Raw genomic sequence first — 18,960 nt, 5'->3', positions numbered from 1 at the left:
GGGACGTATGAAGCACAGATTTTGTAACTGTTTCAATGGCCCTTCTGCTAATTATAACATCTATGTCAGTTCTAGGTCACTTGATGGATTTTTTCCTCCTCCTGTATGGTATGATAGTGTTTCCTTGCGTGACTGCTAATTTTTTATTGGGCACTAGACACTGTGAATTTTACCCTCTTGAGAGTTGGATATTTTTTAAATATAAATATCCTTATGCTTTGTTCTGAGATGTAGTTAAGTTGCTTGGATACAGCTTGAACTTTCCAGATCTTGCTTTTAAAATTTGATAGGTGACACAGAGCAGGGATCATCTGGGACTAATTCCCCACTACTGAGGTAAGACCTTTCAAAGTAGACAGGACCGCACAACTCAGGAGGGTTTCCGTGGTGGTGAAAACAGACACTCTTCTTGACTTTGGGCCAAACGCTCTCCCCACCCACCCTTTCATTTGCTTCTTTCAACCTTGTCTTTGGTAGTTCTCATCCGTCTGTGCAGGGACTCAGCTGGACACCCAGAGGGACTAACGACAGCTCTCTGGAGTTCTCTCTGTGTGGCCCTCCCCTTTAGTGTAGTCGACCCTTGAACACCAAGCGCTTTGGTCTGTCCAGCTTCTTAATTCTGTCCACCAATCAGTGACTCTATCAAGCTCCAGGGAGGTTCCTCCTGCAGCTGTGGACACTGCCACATCATCACAATGGAGCTGTCCAGGGCTTGCTTACCACTTCCGTTTCTAGTTTCTCAGGAATTACTGTCCTTGGCTGCCTAATTTACAGGGTCTTATTAGCTGTGGTTCTGCGTGTATTGTCTTTTTAAGATTAAATGTATTCGTCAACCTTTTCACATGTGTGAATAATCCATTCTGATTACTCTCACCCCTAACTCTCCTCATCTCCTTCCCATTCTCACAACCCCCCACACACACACAAGCTATTTTCCCACGTCCATGTCTTTTTCTTTTGTCTTGTGACCCAATGAGTTTAACCAGTGCCATCATGTGACATGTATTGTTTGGGAGTTTTGTTGTTGATGAATTTAGATGGGAGAGTAATCCAGTCCCTAAGCATCCTGGCTAGAAGCAGCATTCTCTGTTCTCATTTTAACATCCATTATGATTGCCTGTCTCTCTGCCACCTGTGTTGTGAATTCCTCACCCTGGACCATGCTTTCCTTTTCTAAATCTAAAGGACATCGTGCCATCACTGTGCTTAGCATAAAACCAACACGCATGTGTCAATTGAAGCACGCACCAGGCCCCAAAGCGTCCAGAGATATAAACATCCTATGGTGAAGCAGTGTAGACACCACTGGGAAGCGAAATCTCATGAGGAAGCATCGGATCACGTATCATTAGTTCTGCTGAGCAGAAGAGGGGAGGAACAACGGACACCAGGAGAGGGAGCTAGCATCAGACTCAGTCTTGGCTCAGAGAGAATTTTCTGGGGTGCTAATTTTATCAGTGCTTTGTAACAGAAGAATTGGTCAAACCAGTTTGGGAAAGACTAGACACAACAGGACTCCGTGGGTATCTTCAGTATAGGAATTCGCAGGACCTTTTACACATGCACTGTGGTATTCCAAGCAGCATAAAGCAGTGTTTCCCACCCTGCTTGGCGATGGCTGGTCTGAGGGTATGTTGAAAGACGTATTTCATAGAAAGAGCTTTAGGGAAAAGCACAGTATCTGCAGTATTTGTTCAGCCTGTCTGTGGACAGCTTTAATTCCCACATACTACAAATCATCTGATGTCCATCACCTTTAAAATGATGAAAAGGTATTGTGTTGGGTCCTTTTAGTTTATTTATTTGTTTGTTTTATTTTGTTTTTCTATCCCTACTGCCCTTTCTTCTCCTCCCTCCTCCCCTCTCAGTACCCCTCAACCTCCCTCCTCCCATCCAGTCCTCCTCCACTTCCTTTCTTTCTCTTCAGAAGAGGGCAGGCCTCCCATGGATATCAACCAGCCATGGCATATCAAGTTGCAGTGAGACTAGGCACCTCCTCTCCTATTAAGGATGGACTAGGCAATACTGTAGGAGGAAAGGGTCCCAAAAGCAAGCAACACAGAGACCTCCCTGCTCTCAACTCCCAGGAGCCCCACAGGAACACCGTGCTACATAACGGTAATATATGTGCAGAGTGCCTAGGTCAGCCCCATGTGGGCTCCCTGGTTATTGGTTCAGTCTCTGTGAACCCCTATGAATCAAGATTAGTTGATTCTGTGGGTTTTCTTGTGGTGTCCTTGACCCCTCTGGCTCCACAAGATTCCCTGAGCTCTGTCTAAAGTTTGACAGTGGTTCTCTGCATCTGTTTTGGTCAGTTGCTATGTGAAGCCTCTCTGATAACACCTGGGCTGGGCACCAATCTATGGGTATAGCAGAATATCATTAGGAATCGTTCCATGGACTTTTTTCCCCAGTCATGTTTGGTTCTAGCCTAGGTCTCTGGGCTATCCCACCTCTGGGTCTGGGCCTCCAGGCAGTGTCAGGGGTGAGTTCCCTCTCATGGCGCGGGTCTCAAGCTGGGCTGGTCATTGTTTAACTACTCCCACAATTTCTGCACCACCTTTACCCCAGCACATCTTGTACACAGGACAAATTGTAGATCAAAGGTTGTGTTGGTGTCCCAGTCCCTCCCCTGGAAGTCTTGCCTGGTTATAGGAGCCGGCCAGTCAGGCTCCGTATTCCCCATTGCTGGGAGTCTCAGTTAGAGCCACCCTCAGACTCCTGGGAGTTTCCACTGCACTAAGTTTCTAGCTCATCCCAGAGATGCCCCCTGGTTCCAGTCTCCCCCAGCATTCTCTCCCTCCACCCTCCCCGCACCTGATCCCTCCTGTTCACATCCTTACCCTCCATCCAGAGCCCTCCCCTCATCCAACAGCAATGTCTATTCTATTTCCCCCCTTTGCAGTGAGATCCATGCACCCCACCCCTTGAGCCCTCCCTGTTACTTAGCTTCTCTGGGTCTGTGGATTGTAGCCTGGTTCTCGTTTACTTTAGAGCTAATATCCACCTATGAGAGAGTACATGCCATGCTTGTCTTTCTGAGTCTGGGTTACCATAGATGTTCTTTCTAGTTCCATCCATTTGCCTGCAAATGTCATGATGTCATTGTTTTTAACAGCTCAGTAGTACTCCATTGTGTAAATGTACCTCATATTCTTTATCCATTCTTCTGTTGAGAGACCTCTAGGTTGTTTCCAGTTTCTGGCTATTATGAATAAAGCTGCTATAAACATAATTGAGCAAGTGTCCTTGTGGTATGGTGGAACATTCTTTGGATATATACCCAGGAGTAGTATAGCTGAGTCTTGAGGTAGATTGATTCTCAATTTTCTTAGAAACTGCCATATTGGTTTTCAAAGTGGCTGTACAAGTTTGCATGCCTACCAGCAATGGAGAAGTGTTCCCCTTTCTCCATATCCTCTCCAGCATAAGCTGTCATTTGTGTTTTTGATCTTAGACATTCTGACAAGTTAAAGTTGGAATCTCAGAATCATTTTGATCTGCATTTCCCTGATAGCTTAGGATGTTGAACATTTTTAAGTGATTCTCAGCTATTTGAGATTCTTCTGTTGAGAATTCTCTGTTTAGATCTGTACCCCATTTTTAAATTGGATTAGTTTGTTGCTCTCTAGTTTCTTGAATTCTTTAAATATTTGGATATCAGCCCTCTGTGAGATGTGGGATTGGTGAAGATCTTTTCCCATTTTGTAGGCTGTCATTTTGTTTTATTGATAGTGTCCTTTGCCTTACAGAAACTTTTCAGTTTCAGGAGGTCCCACTTATTGTCAATCTTAATACCTATGCTATTGGTATTCTGTTCAGGAAGTGGTCTCCTGTGCCAATGTGTTCAAGGTTATTTCCCACTTTCTCTTCTATCAGGTTCAATGCATTTATGTTGAGGTCTTTGATCCACTTGGACTTGAGTTTTGTGCAGGATGATAAGTATGGCTCTATTTGTATTCTTCTACATGCAGACATCCAATTAGATTAACACTATCTGTTGAAAATGCTTTCTTTGTTCCATTATATAATTTTGGCTTCTTTGTCAAAAATCAAGTGTCCATAGGTCTGTAGATTTACATCTAGGTCTTCAATTTGATTCCATTTATCAACCTGTCTGTTTATCATTACCATGCTATTTTTACTACTATTGCCCTGTAGTACAGCTTGAAATCAGGGATGGTTGTACCTCTGGAAGTTCTTTCATTGTACAGGATTGTTTTAGCTATCCTGGGTCTTTTGTTTTTCCATATGAAGTTGAGTATTGTTCTTTCAAGGTCTGTAAAGAATTGTGTTGGACTTTGATTGGAATTGCAGCAGGCTGGAGCAAGGTGCTGGGCTCTTTTAAACAGGAAGCTATTGTGTAGGAAGCCTGAATCAGTATGTGAATCTGCTGCTTATGATCTTCAAGGATCTCAGGCTCACAAAGGGAAAAATATACAAAGTGGATCAGACCCTACCTTTAGCAGAAAAACATACAGGTAACTTTTCCTAGGTAAAACCTTTATGAAATATAGTATAAAAATGAGATATCTTTAATTGAAAGGGGAGTAAGAGTGGCTGGAGAGGTGACTTCCTGGTTATGAACACTGGCTGCTCTTCCAGAAGCCTGGAGGGTTTCTGTTGCTGTGAAGAGACATCATGACCACAACAACTCTGATAAAGAAAACATTTAATTGGGGTGGCTCACTTACAGTTCAGAGGTTCGGTCCATTGTCATCATGGTAGGGAGCATGGCAGTGTGCAGACAGCCATGGTGCTGGCTACATCTTAATACACAGGCCACAGGAAGTCGACTGAGACACAAGCAGTATCCTGAGCATAGGAAACCTCAAAGCCTGCCCCCACAGTGACACACTTCCTCCGACAAGGCCACACCTACTCCAACAAAGCCACACCTCCTAATAGTGCCACTCCCTGAGATTATGGGGACCAATTACATTCAAACTACCACAGGATCTGACAGCCTCTTCTGGCCTCCATGGTCAGACAGACATTTGCTGAGCCTCCAGACAAATACTCATACACATAAAATAAAAATGTCTTAAATAACAAAATAAAAATGTCTTAAATAGCAAAATAAAAGGGTTGGAGTGCTATTCTCTGTCAGTTACAGTACCTGAAATACCTCAGCAGAATATCATGAAGGATGCTGATTTAGTTTACCTTTCTGGGTAGGCATGAGAAATGATTTGTACCATTCCAGACATGTAGACACTGATTGTATTTCAAAAATATTTCCACAAAAGGTTTTCATGGTCCTTTCTCCTGGTATATAAATCTTTCCGAGCACTTCCTTGTCTGTAACCTACAAAGTCAGCGCTGCTCAGCCCCTCTGGCCTTAGTCTGCATCAGAGAACCCCCAGTGTCTGCTTCTCTGCTGGAAGACCCTAAAGTTTCTCATGAACGGTCAGCTTGGTTTCCTTCGGAGAACATGCCTTGATTCTTAGAATCGTGCCTGGCCTCAGTCAGTCCACAACCCTGTCTTTCTTTCTTTCTTTCTTTCTTTCTTTTATTTTTATTGAGATTTTCTATTCATTTTACATACCAACCACAGATTCCCCTCTCCTCCCGGCTCCCCCCCCCCCCCCAATCCCAACCCCCATCCCAACTCCTTCAAGGCAAGGCCTCCTCCCATGGGGAGTCAGCAGAGCCTGGTACATTCTGTTGAGGCAGGTCCAAGCCCCTCCTCCCTGCACCGAGGCTGTGAAAAGTGTCTCACCATAGGCACTGGATTCTAAAAAGCCGGCTTTCTTTACCAGTATCCTAAGAGCTTGTTCCTTTGGAGATAAAGGAAGGAGGGAGGAAGGGAGGCAGGGAGGGAGGAAGGGAGGCAGGGAGGGAGTGAGGAAGAGAGGGAGGGAGCACCACAAAAAAGCAGGAAGCATCTCACCATGGTGAGGAGCTGCCCAGAGCCTACCAGGGCACAGCCATAGCTGGGCTTCTTAGTGTCCCAAAGGGACAGTTACCCAGGGGCGAGAACAGGACCCTTCCAGCTTAATTAAAAACAGGCCACCTCTGCCAGGCCCCTTACTGACACTGCTAAACATGAAATGGGGAAGTAGCCTGGTTCCCCCACCATTCAATCCCATTACACTTGGGGAAGACGGTGCTAATAACAGACACGCTGTGCCTCCGAGCACTGCCTGGGCTTGTGTCTCCTCTCTAGGCCCTAGATCCCCAGACAGAAGTTCAGCAGTAGTCAGCTTTGGTTGTTCGTGCTCTGGGGAAGAGGAGAAAGGTATCAGCCACATAATAAAGTGGGTTTGGGAATCAGTCCACTAATCCTATTGGCTAATTGGTGCCCAAAGAACAAATCTAGCCTAATTGCCATAGCTAAGCCTGGAAACAAAGCCTGAAAAGGTGAGTCTCTTTTTAGGGAACCTCACCTTCCCAAGTCTGCACATTCGGGAGCCCAGTCTGCGGCTGATGGTTCTGGTCGTGGGAGGCTGGCGACTGTTCCTGTGGGGTTGATGCCCTGGAGAGGGAGATGTTTATCGGTTGGCCGAATTTCTCCGAAACCAGCTCTCCTCCTTTATTCTAACAGCCAGGGTGCAGGCCTCCTCTCCATCACACCCCGTGTTTGCTTGTCTTTGAAGCCTCCACTCAAGCAGGAGTGTGAACAGACTGAGCTCTGTGCTATTACTGGTGGTTGCCATCCAAGTCCCAAGGAGGGGTTCTTAAAAGATCAATGGGTTTCTCAGGGGTCACGAGGGAACTGAGAAGACTGGAGATGAAGGCTTTCATCACACCCACTAAGGCATTGCTGGGGTGCCTGTACCCATCTAAATGGTGGTCCCTGGAAAGTGGGACACTTTCAGGGTGCAGTGTGGTATCATTCAAGTTCCTTCCAAAAGGACAGGTGAGATGTGGGAGGACAGAGCCTGTCAAATGCTTGTCTCGTCAAGGCCTTTTGCTTTTTTCCATGTTTTTCCCCTGTGGTCGGCCCCAGGACGGCCTGCCCTGACCCTGTGTGTGACATCTCATCACACCACACAGCCACCCCTGCGTGCCCCATGGTGACCTTGCGCTCACCCTGATTAAGAGCGTCTGCCTGCTTTGGTTCCTGGTCAAACGGCTGAGGACAAAGGCAGGGTTGGTGTGTGGTACTCACACAGAAATTGATGAATGGGTGAGTGGGTGGTCAATGAATGGGAACTGAGAAGGGTGGCGGGATCCTCTGAGAGCAGGGACTTGTATGACAGGAGCGGCCGGTGTCCGTGCAGGAGCCTCCAAAGCTGCCACTCCTTAAAGTTGTCCGCAGTGCCAGATCTGCATCGTGTCCTCGGGGAGGGGCTACTGGCAGCTGTTGGCAGATTCCGACCTTTAGGGGCTTTTCCATGAATGTTAAATTCACATTTACAGAGGCAGAGAAAGTGGAAGAGGGAGAAGGAGACAAAAACTCTGAGGACAGAGAGGCAGGATAGGAGAAAAGTGAGAGAAGGAACCCAAGAGGGCAGCTGGGCGGGGACAGTCACCGGTGGACACAATCTCTAAACCGAGGCTAGGCAAGACCGTGCGGCAGCACCAGCAGCGGCTTGATGAGTAGCCAGGCGTGACTGCCAGTCACAAGAGGAGGGCGTCCTGGAGTGAAATGATCCCAGATAGGGTGCATGGAGCCATTTGTTTGTGTAGAGGAAGGAGATCCTCACTGAGGTGGAAGGAAAGGAGCGCATTGTGACTTCCTGCAGGAGGGTCACGTTTCCATCTGTCCTTAGTACATGAGTAGGGGTTGCGGGCTGAACACTCAGGTGAGAAAGGAGGTGAATGAAGCCACTGGTCCAGGAAACCCAATTGTGAACATGTTGACCAAGTTGTTGGGAACTGTCAGTGGCCACAGGAGAGCATCTCCCAAGATGCCCCTGTGTCCAGTCACAAACACCAGCCAGGATGGAACCTTCCAGAGGCAAAACAGACTCAGCAGAGGAACGAGCAGGTCCGGAAGAGATCATGGGCTTGCTGAAGTCTTCTGGAACATAAATCCCTCCTTTGTCTATAAATAGTCCCCGACTGACACCTCTGCAACCCCGGAGGTGGGCCAAGGCTGCCCTGAAAGAAACTGTGCTGGGTGAACTGATGGGGTCCAGATACTGCGCTGTTAGTGCTGAGGTCAGATACGGCACAGCACTGCTGTTGCTGCCCTGTGTAGCTAGAGTTTTCCTGCCTGGCCCACAGTCAGGACAAATCTCTCTCACCTGCCAGTCCCACAGCCACTCAGACCCGACCAAGTAAACACAGAGACTTATATTGGTTACAAACTGTATGGCCGTGGCAGGCTTCTTGCTAACTGTTCTTACAGCTTAAATTAATCCATTTTTATAAATCTATACCTTGCCACATGGCTAGTGGCTTACCGGCATCTTCACATGCTGTTTGTCATCGTGGCGGCTGGCAGTGTCTCTCTGACTCAGCCTTCCACTTCCCAGCTTTATTCTCCTCCTTGTCCCGCCTATACTTTCTGCCTAGCCAATGGCCAATCAGTGTTTTATTTATTGACCAATCAGAACAACACATTTGCCATACAGAACATCCCACAACAGCCCTGAGATTCCTGAGCTTAGGAACTCATAAAGATGCTCCAAGTCCGGTGTACATCTGTGATGTATGTGTGTGTAGTGTGGTGTGTGTGTGTGTGTGTGTGTGTGTGTAGTGTGATATGATGTGTGTATAGTGTGATGTGTGTGTGTGTGGTGAGATATGTGTTCATGGTGTGGTGTGTGTCTTGTGGTACATGTATGTGTGTGTGTGTTTTATGGTGTGGTGTGTGTGTAGTGTGGTGTGTATGTGATGGGGTGTGCATGTGTGGTGGGATGTGTGTGATAAGATATGTGTGGTATGATTTGTGTGTGTGTGGTGTGATGTGTGTGTCATGGTGTGTGTATGTGTGTGTGTGTGTGTTTTGTGGTGTGGTGTGTGTGTGTGGTGTGATGTGTATGTGTTGTGGTATATGCATGTGTTTTGTTGTGTGGTGTGTGCAGTATGTATGGTGTAGTGTGTATGTGGGGTGTGTGTGTGAGGGGGTGTGTTTTGCCACTGGTTCCATCTTGCCTTGATCTGAAGTTAACTGGAAAGCTTGGAGGTCTCAGAGTCTCGACTTTTCCACTTTTAAACGATTCCCACCCGTGTGGGGATCTACGACAGCTTGGTGTGGTACTCCACCCCTCCTGCAGACCGTGACACAGACCGTGATCCAGATGGAGGCTTGAGAGAACCAGCCTGCTGGGTGTAGGAGAAGGACTAACTAGGACTCTGTTCTTGCCTCCAGGGACACTTTGGTGAGCATGTTTCAGGAGAGCTGGCTGTGACTGAGTTTACCCAATGACAGCCGTCACCCTAAACAGGGCCACGGTGCTGGCCTTGACTGTCCTGGAGTGACTCACTGTGGGGTGGCCTTGGAGTTCAGCAAGGGCTGTGACTATGCTTCTGGCAGACATGGCAGTCTGCCTCAGGGGTCTCTGAGGGATGGGATCTGCCTGAGGAAACTCCGCTGGGTGAATCATCTTCATTCTTACTACACTGACTGGGATTAGACCGTGTCTGCAATATTTTAGATATTTCTGACAGGCCTGATCCTAAATAAGAAATATACCCCTTAATACTACCACCACCCCCATTCTTGGTTGTCTTTCTTTCCCTGTTTTTCCCAGTTGCCCTGTTGCATCTAGAACTCCAGAAACTTCTGGAACTTTGGCAAAATCTACCTTTTCTTGTACTTTTCCCCCTCTCCCCCGCCACCATGGCTGAGGTGACCAAAGTGAATCTGATTAAGAAGTCGTGGTCTGCAGATCGAAACAATGACTTCATCTTACTGTTCCCAAATACAAAGTACCTTTGATGAATGAGGCTCCCCCAAGCCTTTCCCAGCCATTTGCAAAAGGCTGTGGGTGGTGAGGGACACATCCACTTCGGCTTCCAGTCTTTCAGTCGAATCATTTTTCTCCTGTCATATTTTGCAGATGGGCTCGGTCTGTCTCACCCTGAGATTGCAATGTTATTATAATCCCAAACTGACAGCACTCCATTTCCCTCTCACAGCTACTGAGATCTTCAGCGAAAGTGAGCCCCTAGCCACATACTGCAGATAATGATTGCCTGAGAGAAGATAATGGCACGCCCCGACAGACTTTTGGGTATCTGTCATCCTCAAGGGGCCGGGGTTATGCCCACAATAGGCTCTACTTGTCTCTAAGCCTAGGGGCAGTCATCTCTAGTGTGAGACACAGCAACATTCAACAGCGCTCGTTAGGAGCCCCGCCCTCTCACAAGCGCTGCTCAGTTTAACGCAACTGCTGGGAACTCCTTTATACATTACCACAGCAGAAGCAGCAGTTGTGGCTTTCTGCCAGGTGGCACTGCCCTGAGCATCACTGGTGGAAAGCAAGTTCTGCCAGCCTTGCTTCTACCAGGGACTACACATCCTGTCCTGTCACAAAGCCCAGGAGCGGACCCGGCTCCCCCAGTGCGCAGGAACCTTCACTCCGGCATCTGACACTTAGTAGACCTTCTGTTGGGTGGAAATGCATTTCCTTCTCACCACCCTGTTGCTTGTGTCCCTAGGCGATCTACAAAATGGTTTCCTCTGTCATGAAAATGCCTGAAGATGAATCAACCCCAGAGAAAAGGACAGAAAAGATCTTCCGCCAGATGGACACCAACAGAGACGGTAGGAGGCTGAAGGGCTTTGCTTGTGCCAACCTGCTGGTGGAATCCAGGCAGAGCCACTCTACTGAGGACAGAATGTCAGCCACAGGGACTGACATAAAGTGCTCTGTGAGAGCCACCTATCCTGGGCTGGAAGGAACTGAAGCTGGTGGACCGTGGTGCTGGGTAGACCCCAGAGCTGGGTAGACCCTGGAGCTGGGTAGACCCCAATGCTGGGTAGACCCCGGGGCTGGGTAGACCCCAGAGCTGGGTAGACCCCGGAGCTGGGTAGACCCTGGAGCTGGTAGACCATGGAGCTGGGTAGACCCTGGAGCTGGGTAGACCCCGGAGCTGGGTAGACCCTGGAGCTGGGTAGACCCTGGAGCTGGTAGACCACGGAGCTGATAGATCCTGGAGCTGGGTAGACCACGGAGCTGGTAGACCCTGGAGCTGGGTAGACCCCGGAGCTGGGTAGACCCCGGAGCTGGGTAGACCCTGGGGCTGGGTAGACCCTGAGGCTGGGTAGACCCCAGAGCTGGGTAGACCCCGGAGCTGGGTAGACCCCAGTGCTGGGTAGACCCTGGGGCTGAGTAGACCCTGGGGCTGGGTAGACCCCAGGGCTGGGTAGACCCCAGGGCAGGTAAACCCTGGGGCTGGGTAGACCCTGAGGCTGGGTAGACCGTGGTGCTGCCTGTAAGTGAACCACAACTAGTGAATGCACAAACCAAAGTGGGAAGGAAAGTTGATTTCAAACAACAAAGACAATTCCAGAACGGTGGAAACACAGGAGGACCACAAGTTTGAGGATAGCCTGGGCTACATAAGGAAACCTTATCTGTAAAATGAGTAAATAAAAATGATTGGTCTGTCAAGTAGAATACAAGAGGCCCAAGCAATTGAGAAATAGTGACTTCTTCTTGGCATAACTGTGTCTGTATGCAATATCTGGGACATGCTTATGCTAAGCACTTGCTTGTTATTCAACTGAAATTCAAAATTAATTCGGCATTCTTGTTTTTCTTGCCAAATCTTGAAGGGCTGTTCAGAAGTGCCTGAGTTTACAGGGCTAAGTCAAGGCTAACCCATGCTGCCAAAAGCTTCACAGCTTTTTGAAAACTGTTTATTCATTTATTATTTATGTGTATGTATACACATGCCTGTGTGAGTTTATGTGCACCAGGAACATGCGGGTACCCACAGAAGTCACAAAAGTGTATACAATCCACTGGAACTGGAGCTACAGGGTTTGTGATCTAGCCAACACGGGTGGGTGCTGGGATTCAAACACTGGGCCTCTCTCTGCAAGAGCAGTAAGTGCTCTTGACCACTGAGCCGTCTCTCCAGACCCTCATTTTTAAAACATAGATTTTATTTTCTTTATCACTACTGTATGTGTTGTTACACATGTTATTACATGATCTGTACGTGTGTGCCATGGCGCATGCATGGAGGTCAGAGGACAGACAGCTCTGTGGGGTCAGCTTTCCTCCTGCCCCTTCACATAGGTTCCCCGGGTCAAATTCAGGTCTTTAGGTTCCTACAGCCGGTACTTTACCGCACTGAGCCATCTCACTGGCCCCAGATCTGCAGCTCTTGGTGTTCAGCAAGTCTTCTGAGCAGCGTGGAAATGGACCAGGTGATGCTGATGTGTACAATAGAAGGCTCTGCATCCAGCAAGCCTCTTTCTCCTCCCACACGTGGGGCGCCAGCTCCCTGAGAATCTTGGTTTTCAAGGTGCAAGCCAGGCTGTTTGCTGTTTCCTCCGCAGAATCGCACGACGTCCTGTTTCCCTTCGTGTGCCTCGATTCACAGCAGAGTTCGTTTTGTAAAGTTTAAACCAACACGGGATTGTTTTAACAGTTAATGAGCTTGCTGATGATGAACCACAGGTTTGGGTAGTCTGGGGAACATGGTGACTTTAAGATCCAGCCTTCTTAGAGAAGAAGGACGTGTGCCTCACAGGCAGTGACAGGGCCTCTCTCCATGGGGCTCCAGGATCAAAGGGCCCTGGCCGGGTAACCATTCCCGGTGTGCAGCTGACAACACTGGCCCAGGCTTTGCTACAGAAAGATTTGTTTAGATAAAGAAATCGATGTGGATGGAAGTGGTGAGGAAAGGATGGGTGGGGATTGTTGAGCAGCCAGGAGAGGCACTGCGTTAGCTCAGGGCTTGGCTTCCGGGCCTCAGGTCTGAGTCCCCTGTCCCTTCTCACCAGAGCAGAGCAGGGGTCATGTAAAGTCTGCTGCCATCATAGTCTTAGTTAAAAGTCTTCGCATTTCACCGCTGACCTCTGTACCTCCAGGTAAGTCAACCTGCTAGTCTGTGCAAGAGGGCAGAGAGTTCCTGTTGGGTACCAAGTGTCCCCGGGGCTGCTGCCTGAGACTTCAGGGTGTTCAAATGATACTTCTGTCCTACCCCCTCAGTCTCACGCTGCAGTACCTGAGCAGGTAGCTGGGAAGGGCAGCTAAGGAGGTACAGAGGTCTAGAGGAGCCTGAGAGGCCTCTGGGAGGGTAGATAGAGCTAAGTCTCCAGGAAAGGAAAAAGGGCAAAGCTGGGCAGAGGGGCCCAGCAGTTCTGTACCCAGTTTATTAGTCAATGAGTCACTTGACTCAAAGGGCCACTGTGCAAGTGCCAGGAATGGGGGAAGCATCCCCTGCTCACTTCTCCACAATGACAGTGACAGAGAACCTTTATTGGAAGAAAGCTGAGGAAGAAGAGGGAGACTTGGGATCCACGTTATTGAGGAGGAAGAGATCTAGAGTCAAAAGGAAGCCTGTGCTGATAGTGATACTCCATGTCAAAAGAGAAAGAAAAAGTGGTGAGGGAGCGGGTCCCTGGCTTCCTTCTCAAACCCCCTGGGTCGAAGGACCAGTGGGTCACCTCTATTTAGAGCACATATCTTTATTCTCCTGACTTTGGAAGAAGATGCGGCTGTCCTTAAAAACTTGTTCAAAAGAACCTACTCTGCCCACCCAAGGGGAGGGGTCCGCCGCAAACCAGAGTCCACCAGTACAGAGTGGCCGAAGGCCCCCTAGCCACAGCCCTGCTGCTTCAAGAGCCTGGCACACTCAAACGAGGGGGGATACTCATTCCTCAGACACTGAGTGGGCCCCTACGGGGTAGGTAGAGGCAGAAGAGCAGAGATTCAGGTCAGGGTAAGCCAACACCCGCTCCAAGCCCCGCTTCCTGGAAGTGGTAGGCAATGTCATGGTGAATGGAGAAGTAGGGTCCCTTCCTCATGGTCTCCTGCTTCTACTGAGGGAAGCCGTGGGCTCCTGCTGCTCCCAATGGGCAGTGCAAGGGGCCTTGGGCAGCCACTCACTGGTCCTCTTGCTTCCTAGGAAAACTCTCCCTGGAGGAATTCATCCGAGGGGCCAAAAGCGATCCATCCATCGTGCGTCTCCTGCAGTGCGACCCCAGCAGTGCCGGCCAGTTCTGAACCCTGCACCCCAAGGACGCGACAGCTGCTTGTGTCTCCTGATTAGCGTTTAAACTTTTTTTTTTCTTTGCCAAACAATATTGATGGTGACGCTGTCCCCTCTTCGGTCAGATGCACCCTCCTGTGACACCTCTGCCTCTTGCTTCTTTCATCGTGGACGCTTTGTGAGAATGCCCAGGGCCCCATGTGCTGTGGAGAGCATGAGCACACTTCGTGGTGTTCCCTGCTGGACGGCTTTTTAATCATCATTATTTTCCCCTTTGATTCTAATGTCTCCGTCTTAAAACCCAAGACTTAAAACCCACCCAGTCCAGAGGGGCTTTGTTTGAAAGACAAACCTACCATGGGTCTGTTGCCACGCATGCCCTCAGGGCTATAGCGGGGACCTGGGCTTGGTTTCCTCAGAACAGGTTATACCCTCTGGGGAAAGGCTATGAAAGGGAGCTGGGACACTCCCCAAGAGGCCCACTCCCCTCTCTACCCCAGCTGGCTGTAGTTTCTAAGCTGTGAACATTTCAAGGTAAATTAACAGAGGAGATGGGAAAAGAAGACTCAGCTATTTTTCCACAGGTTTACACGAGTTGAGTTAATATGAGTTTCTTTGAAAAAATCCAACACAGATGATAACATATTCCAAAACCAGACCCATCTAACTGCCTACTTGTGATTTATAAAAGACTGCTGTATATAAAATATTGGGTATTGCAGACCAAATTAAGTGTTTTGCCTTGTAAATGCATGTGTAGAGAGCGCTAATACAATCTTACTACGGAAGACTGTTTTTAGTAGCTTATTGTGAAGCCAACTACAATGAATGTCAATGTCTTGTTTTAAAGTCATATATGTCTTTGCACAAATGTACCAGTCAACAAGTATATTTTATATACTCCATAAACTTACACAGCAATGATGACAGGGCTGGCTTTGATTTCTGAATGGTTTCCAGAGTCAAGGTGGCTGGAGGACATGAGGAAGGCTAGTCCGGCACCAGGAGCCCCACACCAACAAGGACCAAGGCCCAGCAGTGCACCCGCAGCCAATGCAGGTGTGACGTTTCCCTAAGCAGATGAATGTTCTGTAGACAAACAGAGACTTCTTAGCAGTTTAACTCATATCCTTGGTGGGGGAGCCACATCTAGAATGTTCATTTTTCCTGCCCACAGGGCCCTTCAAAGAGTCAGGTGTGGGACAGCCGGGCAGTTTACCCACTGTAAGAGCCAGCGAGGGGCCTACCAATGGAGATCCCAACAGCATTCTGCCTCACTGTGCTCTTTGAATGTGGCAAAGCTGAGTTGCTGCTTGGGCTGGTCACCTCACATCCATTGAAATGAGGGCTGGAGGTAAGACCTTCTGGCCACAGGCGAGCCAAAGCCCCCCAGGCAGCTGGCATCAGAAGGCCCAACTACTCAAGGATGTCGGTGGCAGGACCTGCCTGAGAGGAGGTGGGAAGGTCTTCGTCTGCCACCAAGCCACTTCCTGTAGGGCAAGAACCACAGAAAGATAAACACGACCACAAGGAAAGTGATGCCGAGAGGTCCCCGCCAGTCTGCAGCTGTCCCCCACCCCTAACCACCACCACGGTGACTCTCACACTGGCAGAAGTTCAAACTTGAACGGTGGAGTAAAATGAATCACTTCAGGACTTGAAATTTTGCGACCTAAAGTTTGTAATTTTAATTTTTCCTGGTGTTATCTCCTCACATTTTGTACCAAGGCTTGCCAAATCCCGTGGGCCAAATGGTAAAGTCTGTTTTTGAACAGCAGAATGAGCCCGAGCTGTGGAGCACAACCAGGTCAGGGACCCAGCACACTGCTCTTTGGGAAGTGGACCCAACTGTCCCACTCTGAATTGAGGACTGAATCCTCTTTCTGGCTCTCATTTGATGAGTGGCATCAGTTAAGGTTGAGAAGCCACTCGGGCTCTGCCTCACGTTGAGCCAGACCCTGTGTTTCTAGAACTTTGAGCTGAGGTGGGAACTAGAGAAGGTGGCTTCCAGCTACTGGGAAATGGAAGCGCCAGAGGCATAGGCTGTGAGCCCTGTGGTCCCCGGAAGGCATGCAGAGTTCCAGAACTGGCTAGCCACCCAGACAAAACACACTGCCTGTGTTCTCCCTGGGGCTGTCTCCCCTCCTCCCCACGGAGGTGTGGGGTATGTCTAATTTTATACATTTTCACCAAGGAACTTCGCGGCACCCGGACGGCTGAAAGCCTGAAGACATGTCACTCTGGTGAGGCATTGTTTCGGCTGTGTTTGGGAATACCTGGAGGAAGGGAGTCTTATCTGTTCCAAGTAATGGCAGCCTGTGTTGTCCACGGGACTGGACTAAATGGCTATGACTTGAAGGACACTTCAAAGGTGACTGTTTGTACCTCGCTTAAGATGGAGAAGGGATGCTGTGGGTGCTGTCCCACCCCAGCAGTACACCCCAGGGGGACTTTCTACAAATGAATTTAATAATATATGTCAGACTATGTGGTGTGGTCCCGTTCAGTTGATTGTATAGCTCTTGCCTGGCATTAAAGCATGTTTATTATTTAATATCATTATCTGGACCATGAGATTTTCCTTACTAAAACTGTTGTCTTGGGGAGGTTCCAGGTTTGGGGGTGGAAGAGTTTTGAAGCGTTGTTGGTCCATGTATCACTTCCTTCTCCCTTCCCAGGTTGGCCCTTACTCCCCCACATTGACTCTCCTTCCCCAAACATGAGGTACACAAGCAAAAACCCAGGCCAACTCCTGCTCAGCAGGATCTGGGGAAGCCTGAAAAAGGCAATCTAATCCTCTCCCTTTCTCCTCTGTCAGAGAAGATTCTGTGGAAGAGATAACCTGATGGATCGCCTGTACCTCCAGAGTCACTCACATTCTCTTGCAGTCACAGACAGGTCTTGACTGCAGCCCAGAAGGCTAAGGCCGTATGACAGAGGCTGCTATCCTGCTCCCTGGAGTAGGAGCTACAGTAGGCCCCTCGTAGGCCAAGTAGACCTTTGGAGAGCAGATGTGGAGAAGTCCTTTCCTACTGCACACAGTTGGTCTCTATGTACAAGGACTGTCTGAAACACATCAAGTCATTCACAGCAGCGATGGTGGGAAGGTGGCTGGAGTCCCTAAGGAGTCTGTGCACACACAACCCAGGAATTTCCACACATTTCCGACTTCAAGGTGTCTGCCGTCTGGAGTCTGTTGTCCTGGGTGTTGATGTATGGTGCACATTCCCAACATCCTTAGGGACGCAATGACAGTGACAATAAGGCGCTAACCACTGGGCAGCTCCCAGGCGTGGGAAGGCTTAGCTGTACGGCTTTTCCAGGGAATAGCTGCTACTTTAGCGTTTCTCAAGAGAAACGCTGAAAACACTTCACAGTGCAAGGCGGCTGGACTTGCTAATCAGTACCCTCAGTTAAATAGTCACCATCATGCACAGGATTGGGCCCGCCAATACTCTGCCATAGATGGGAGTGGGGGATGGGGATAAGGGGAGACTTACAAGACTCCACCCCTCCCTGAGGAGTTATTTGCAGTGAGCAGTTGCTGGGGAAGGGAAAAATGAAGGGGATCAGCAGGAGCAGGAGGGGGACAAGACAAGAGAAGGTAGTGAGGGGTGAACATGACCAAATCACACATGTTCGCAAAAAAAAAAAAAAAAAAAATGAAATTAGTATATGCTAACAAAAATCCTCACCAGTACACGCACCCCCACGGAGACAGGCAGATGGCCAGTCAGCCCTCTCCAAGCTGAACTTCTTCAATAGCAGTATCTCAGCACTTGGTTGGGCTCATGCTGAGTGTTCCATGGTGCCCCCATTCAGTGTGAGTGTGGAAGGCTTGGAAGTGTGTGAGCTGGAGTGGGGGGATTGTTAGCAAAGAAGCTTGACTGGGAGGGGAGGACAGGCCTCAAGATGAGTTGCCAACTCCTATCCCACCTTGAACACCACTATAAACACCTTAGCTCTCACCCAATGGCAAATCAGAAATGTTCTTTCCCGAATGGTCCGTGATGGATATTTGATCCCAGTGAACAAGGGTGGTGTGCACCTACGGTCTCCACCACGCCTCTCCTCTGGCTCATCCGAGGCCCCCACCATCTTTCCTCAAACTCGTTTCCCAACATTAACCATCCACCCATTCAGAAGAGCCCAGAAGTATAGAGCTTAAGAACCCTTGGGAACAAATGGAATGTAGCACCAAGGGTACTCCCCCAGTCCAGGGAGCTTGTGTTGATAAGCACAGCTCACTGTGATGGTCACATCAAAGGGGGAGATGTGGTGAGCACTCACACACACCCCCAAACCACCCATTCAGGCAGGTGAGAATGTTAGTCAGACCTGAGGAAGAGGGAGGACATGGAGAGTAACAAAGAGGCTTATGGCCTATTTCATTCCAGAAGTTTCCACATAGTAAACACCCCTCACGCCAGGCCTGCTCTTCCCTACCCCTGATGTGAGCAGAAAGGGCTGATCCCACTAGGGTTGAAGTCAGCCAGGGAAGGCTTTTTGGAGGCAAGATTTTAGTACCATGCCTGGAGAAAGAAGGGGTGCTGTGGAGAATGCTAGTAATGCTACTTGTTGGGATGGATGCTCTTGGGAAATCATTGAAGACACCAGCTGGAGCAAGGTGAGTGGTTCTGTAACGTGGTGGTTACCACTGGAGCCTCAGCACAGACGGTGTTCTGAGGTGTGGCTCTTGGAGGGCCAGAAAGTGTGAATGTGGAATTGAAGTATGAGCCGTGTGACTTTTGCCTCTCTGTAGAGGTTGGCACAGATGTAAAGCATAAGAAGCTCCAGAAAGTGCCAGGGAGAAGGTGTAGGCGAACCCACCCGAGGGAACCAGTCAGGAGTGACTTCCAGGCCACACTGGGGGCCTCTTGTCGCCCTTCGGCC

General features: G+C 49.0%; 1 protein-coding gene across 3 annotated transcripts in view; it reads left to right on the top strand.

The window, feature by feature from the left end:
• Ncald (neurocalcin delta) overlaps positions 1-16,626 on the top strand; it is a 250,376-nt gene extending 233,750 nt beyond the window's left edge. For all 3 annotated transcript variants that reach the window (XM_052747635.1, XM_052747636.1, XM_052747634.1), the window contains 2 exons: positions 10,558-10,663; positions 13,984-16,626. In XM_052747635.1, coding sequence (XP_052603595.1) covers positions 10,558-10,663; positions 13,984-14,081 — 204 coding nt within the window. In that variant the 3' untranslated portion in view covers positions 14,082-16,626. The remainder of the gene's footprint in view (positions 1-10,557; positions 10,664-13,983) is intronic.
• The last annotated feature ends 2,334 nt before the right edge of the window (positions 16,627-18,960 follow it).

Source organism: Peromyscus californicus, unplaced genomic scaffold (assembly GCF_007827085.1).
Source record: "Peromyscus californicus insignis strain IS unplaced genomic scaffold, ASM782708v3 Scaffold_20__1_contigs__length_68692818, whole genome shotgun sequence".
Lineage (NCBI taxonomy): Eukaryota > Metazoa > Chordata > Mammalia > Rodentia > Cricetidae > Peromyscus > Peromyscus californicus.
This window is presented reverse-complemented; position numbering and strand designations above follow the sequence as displayed.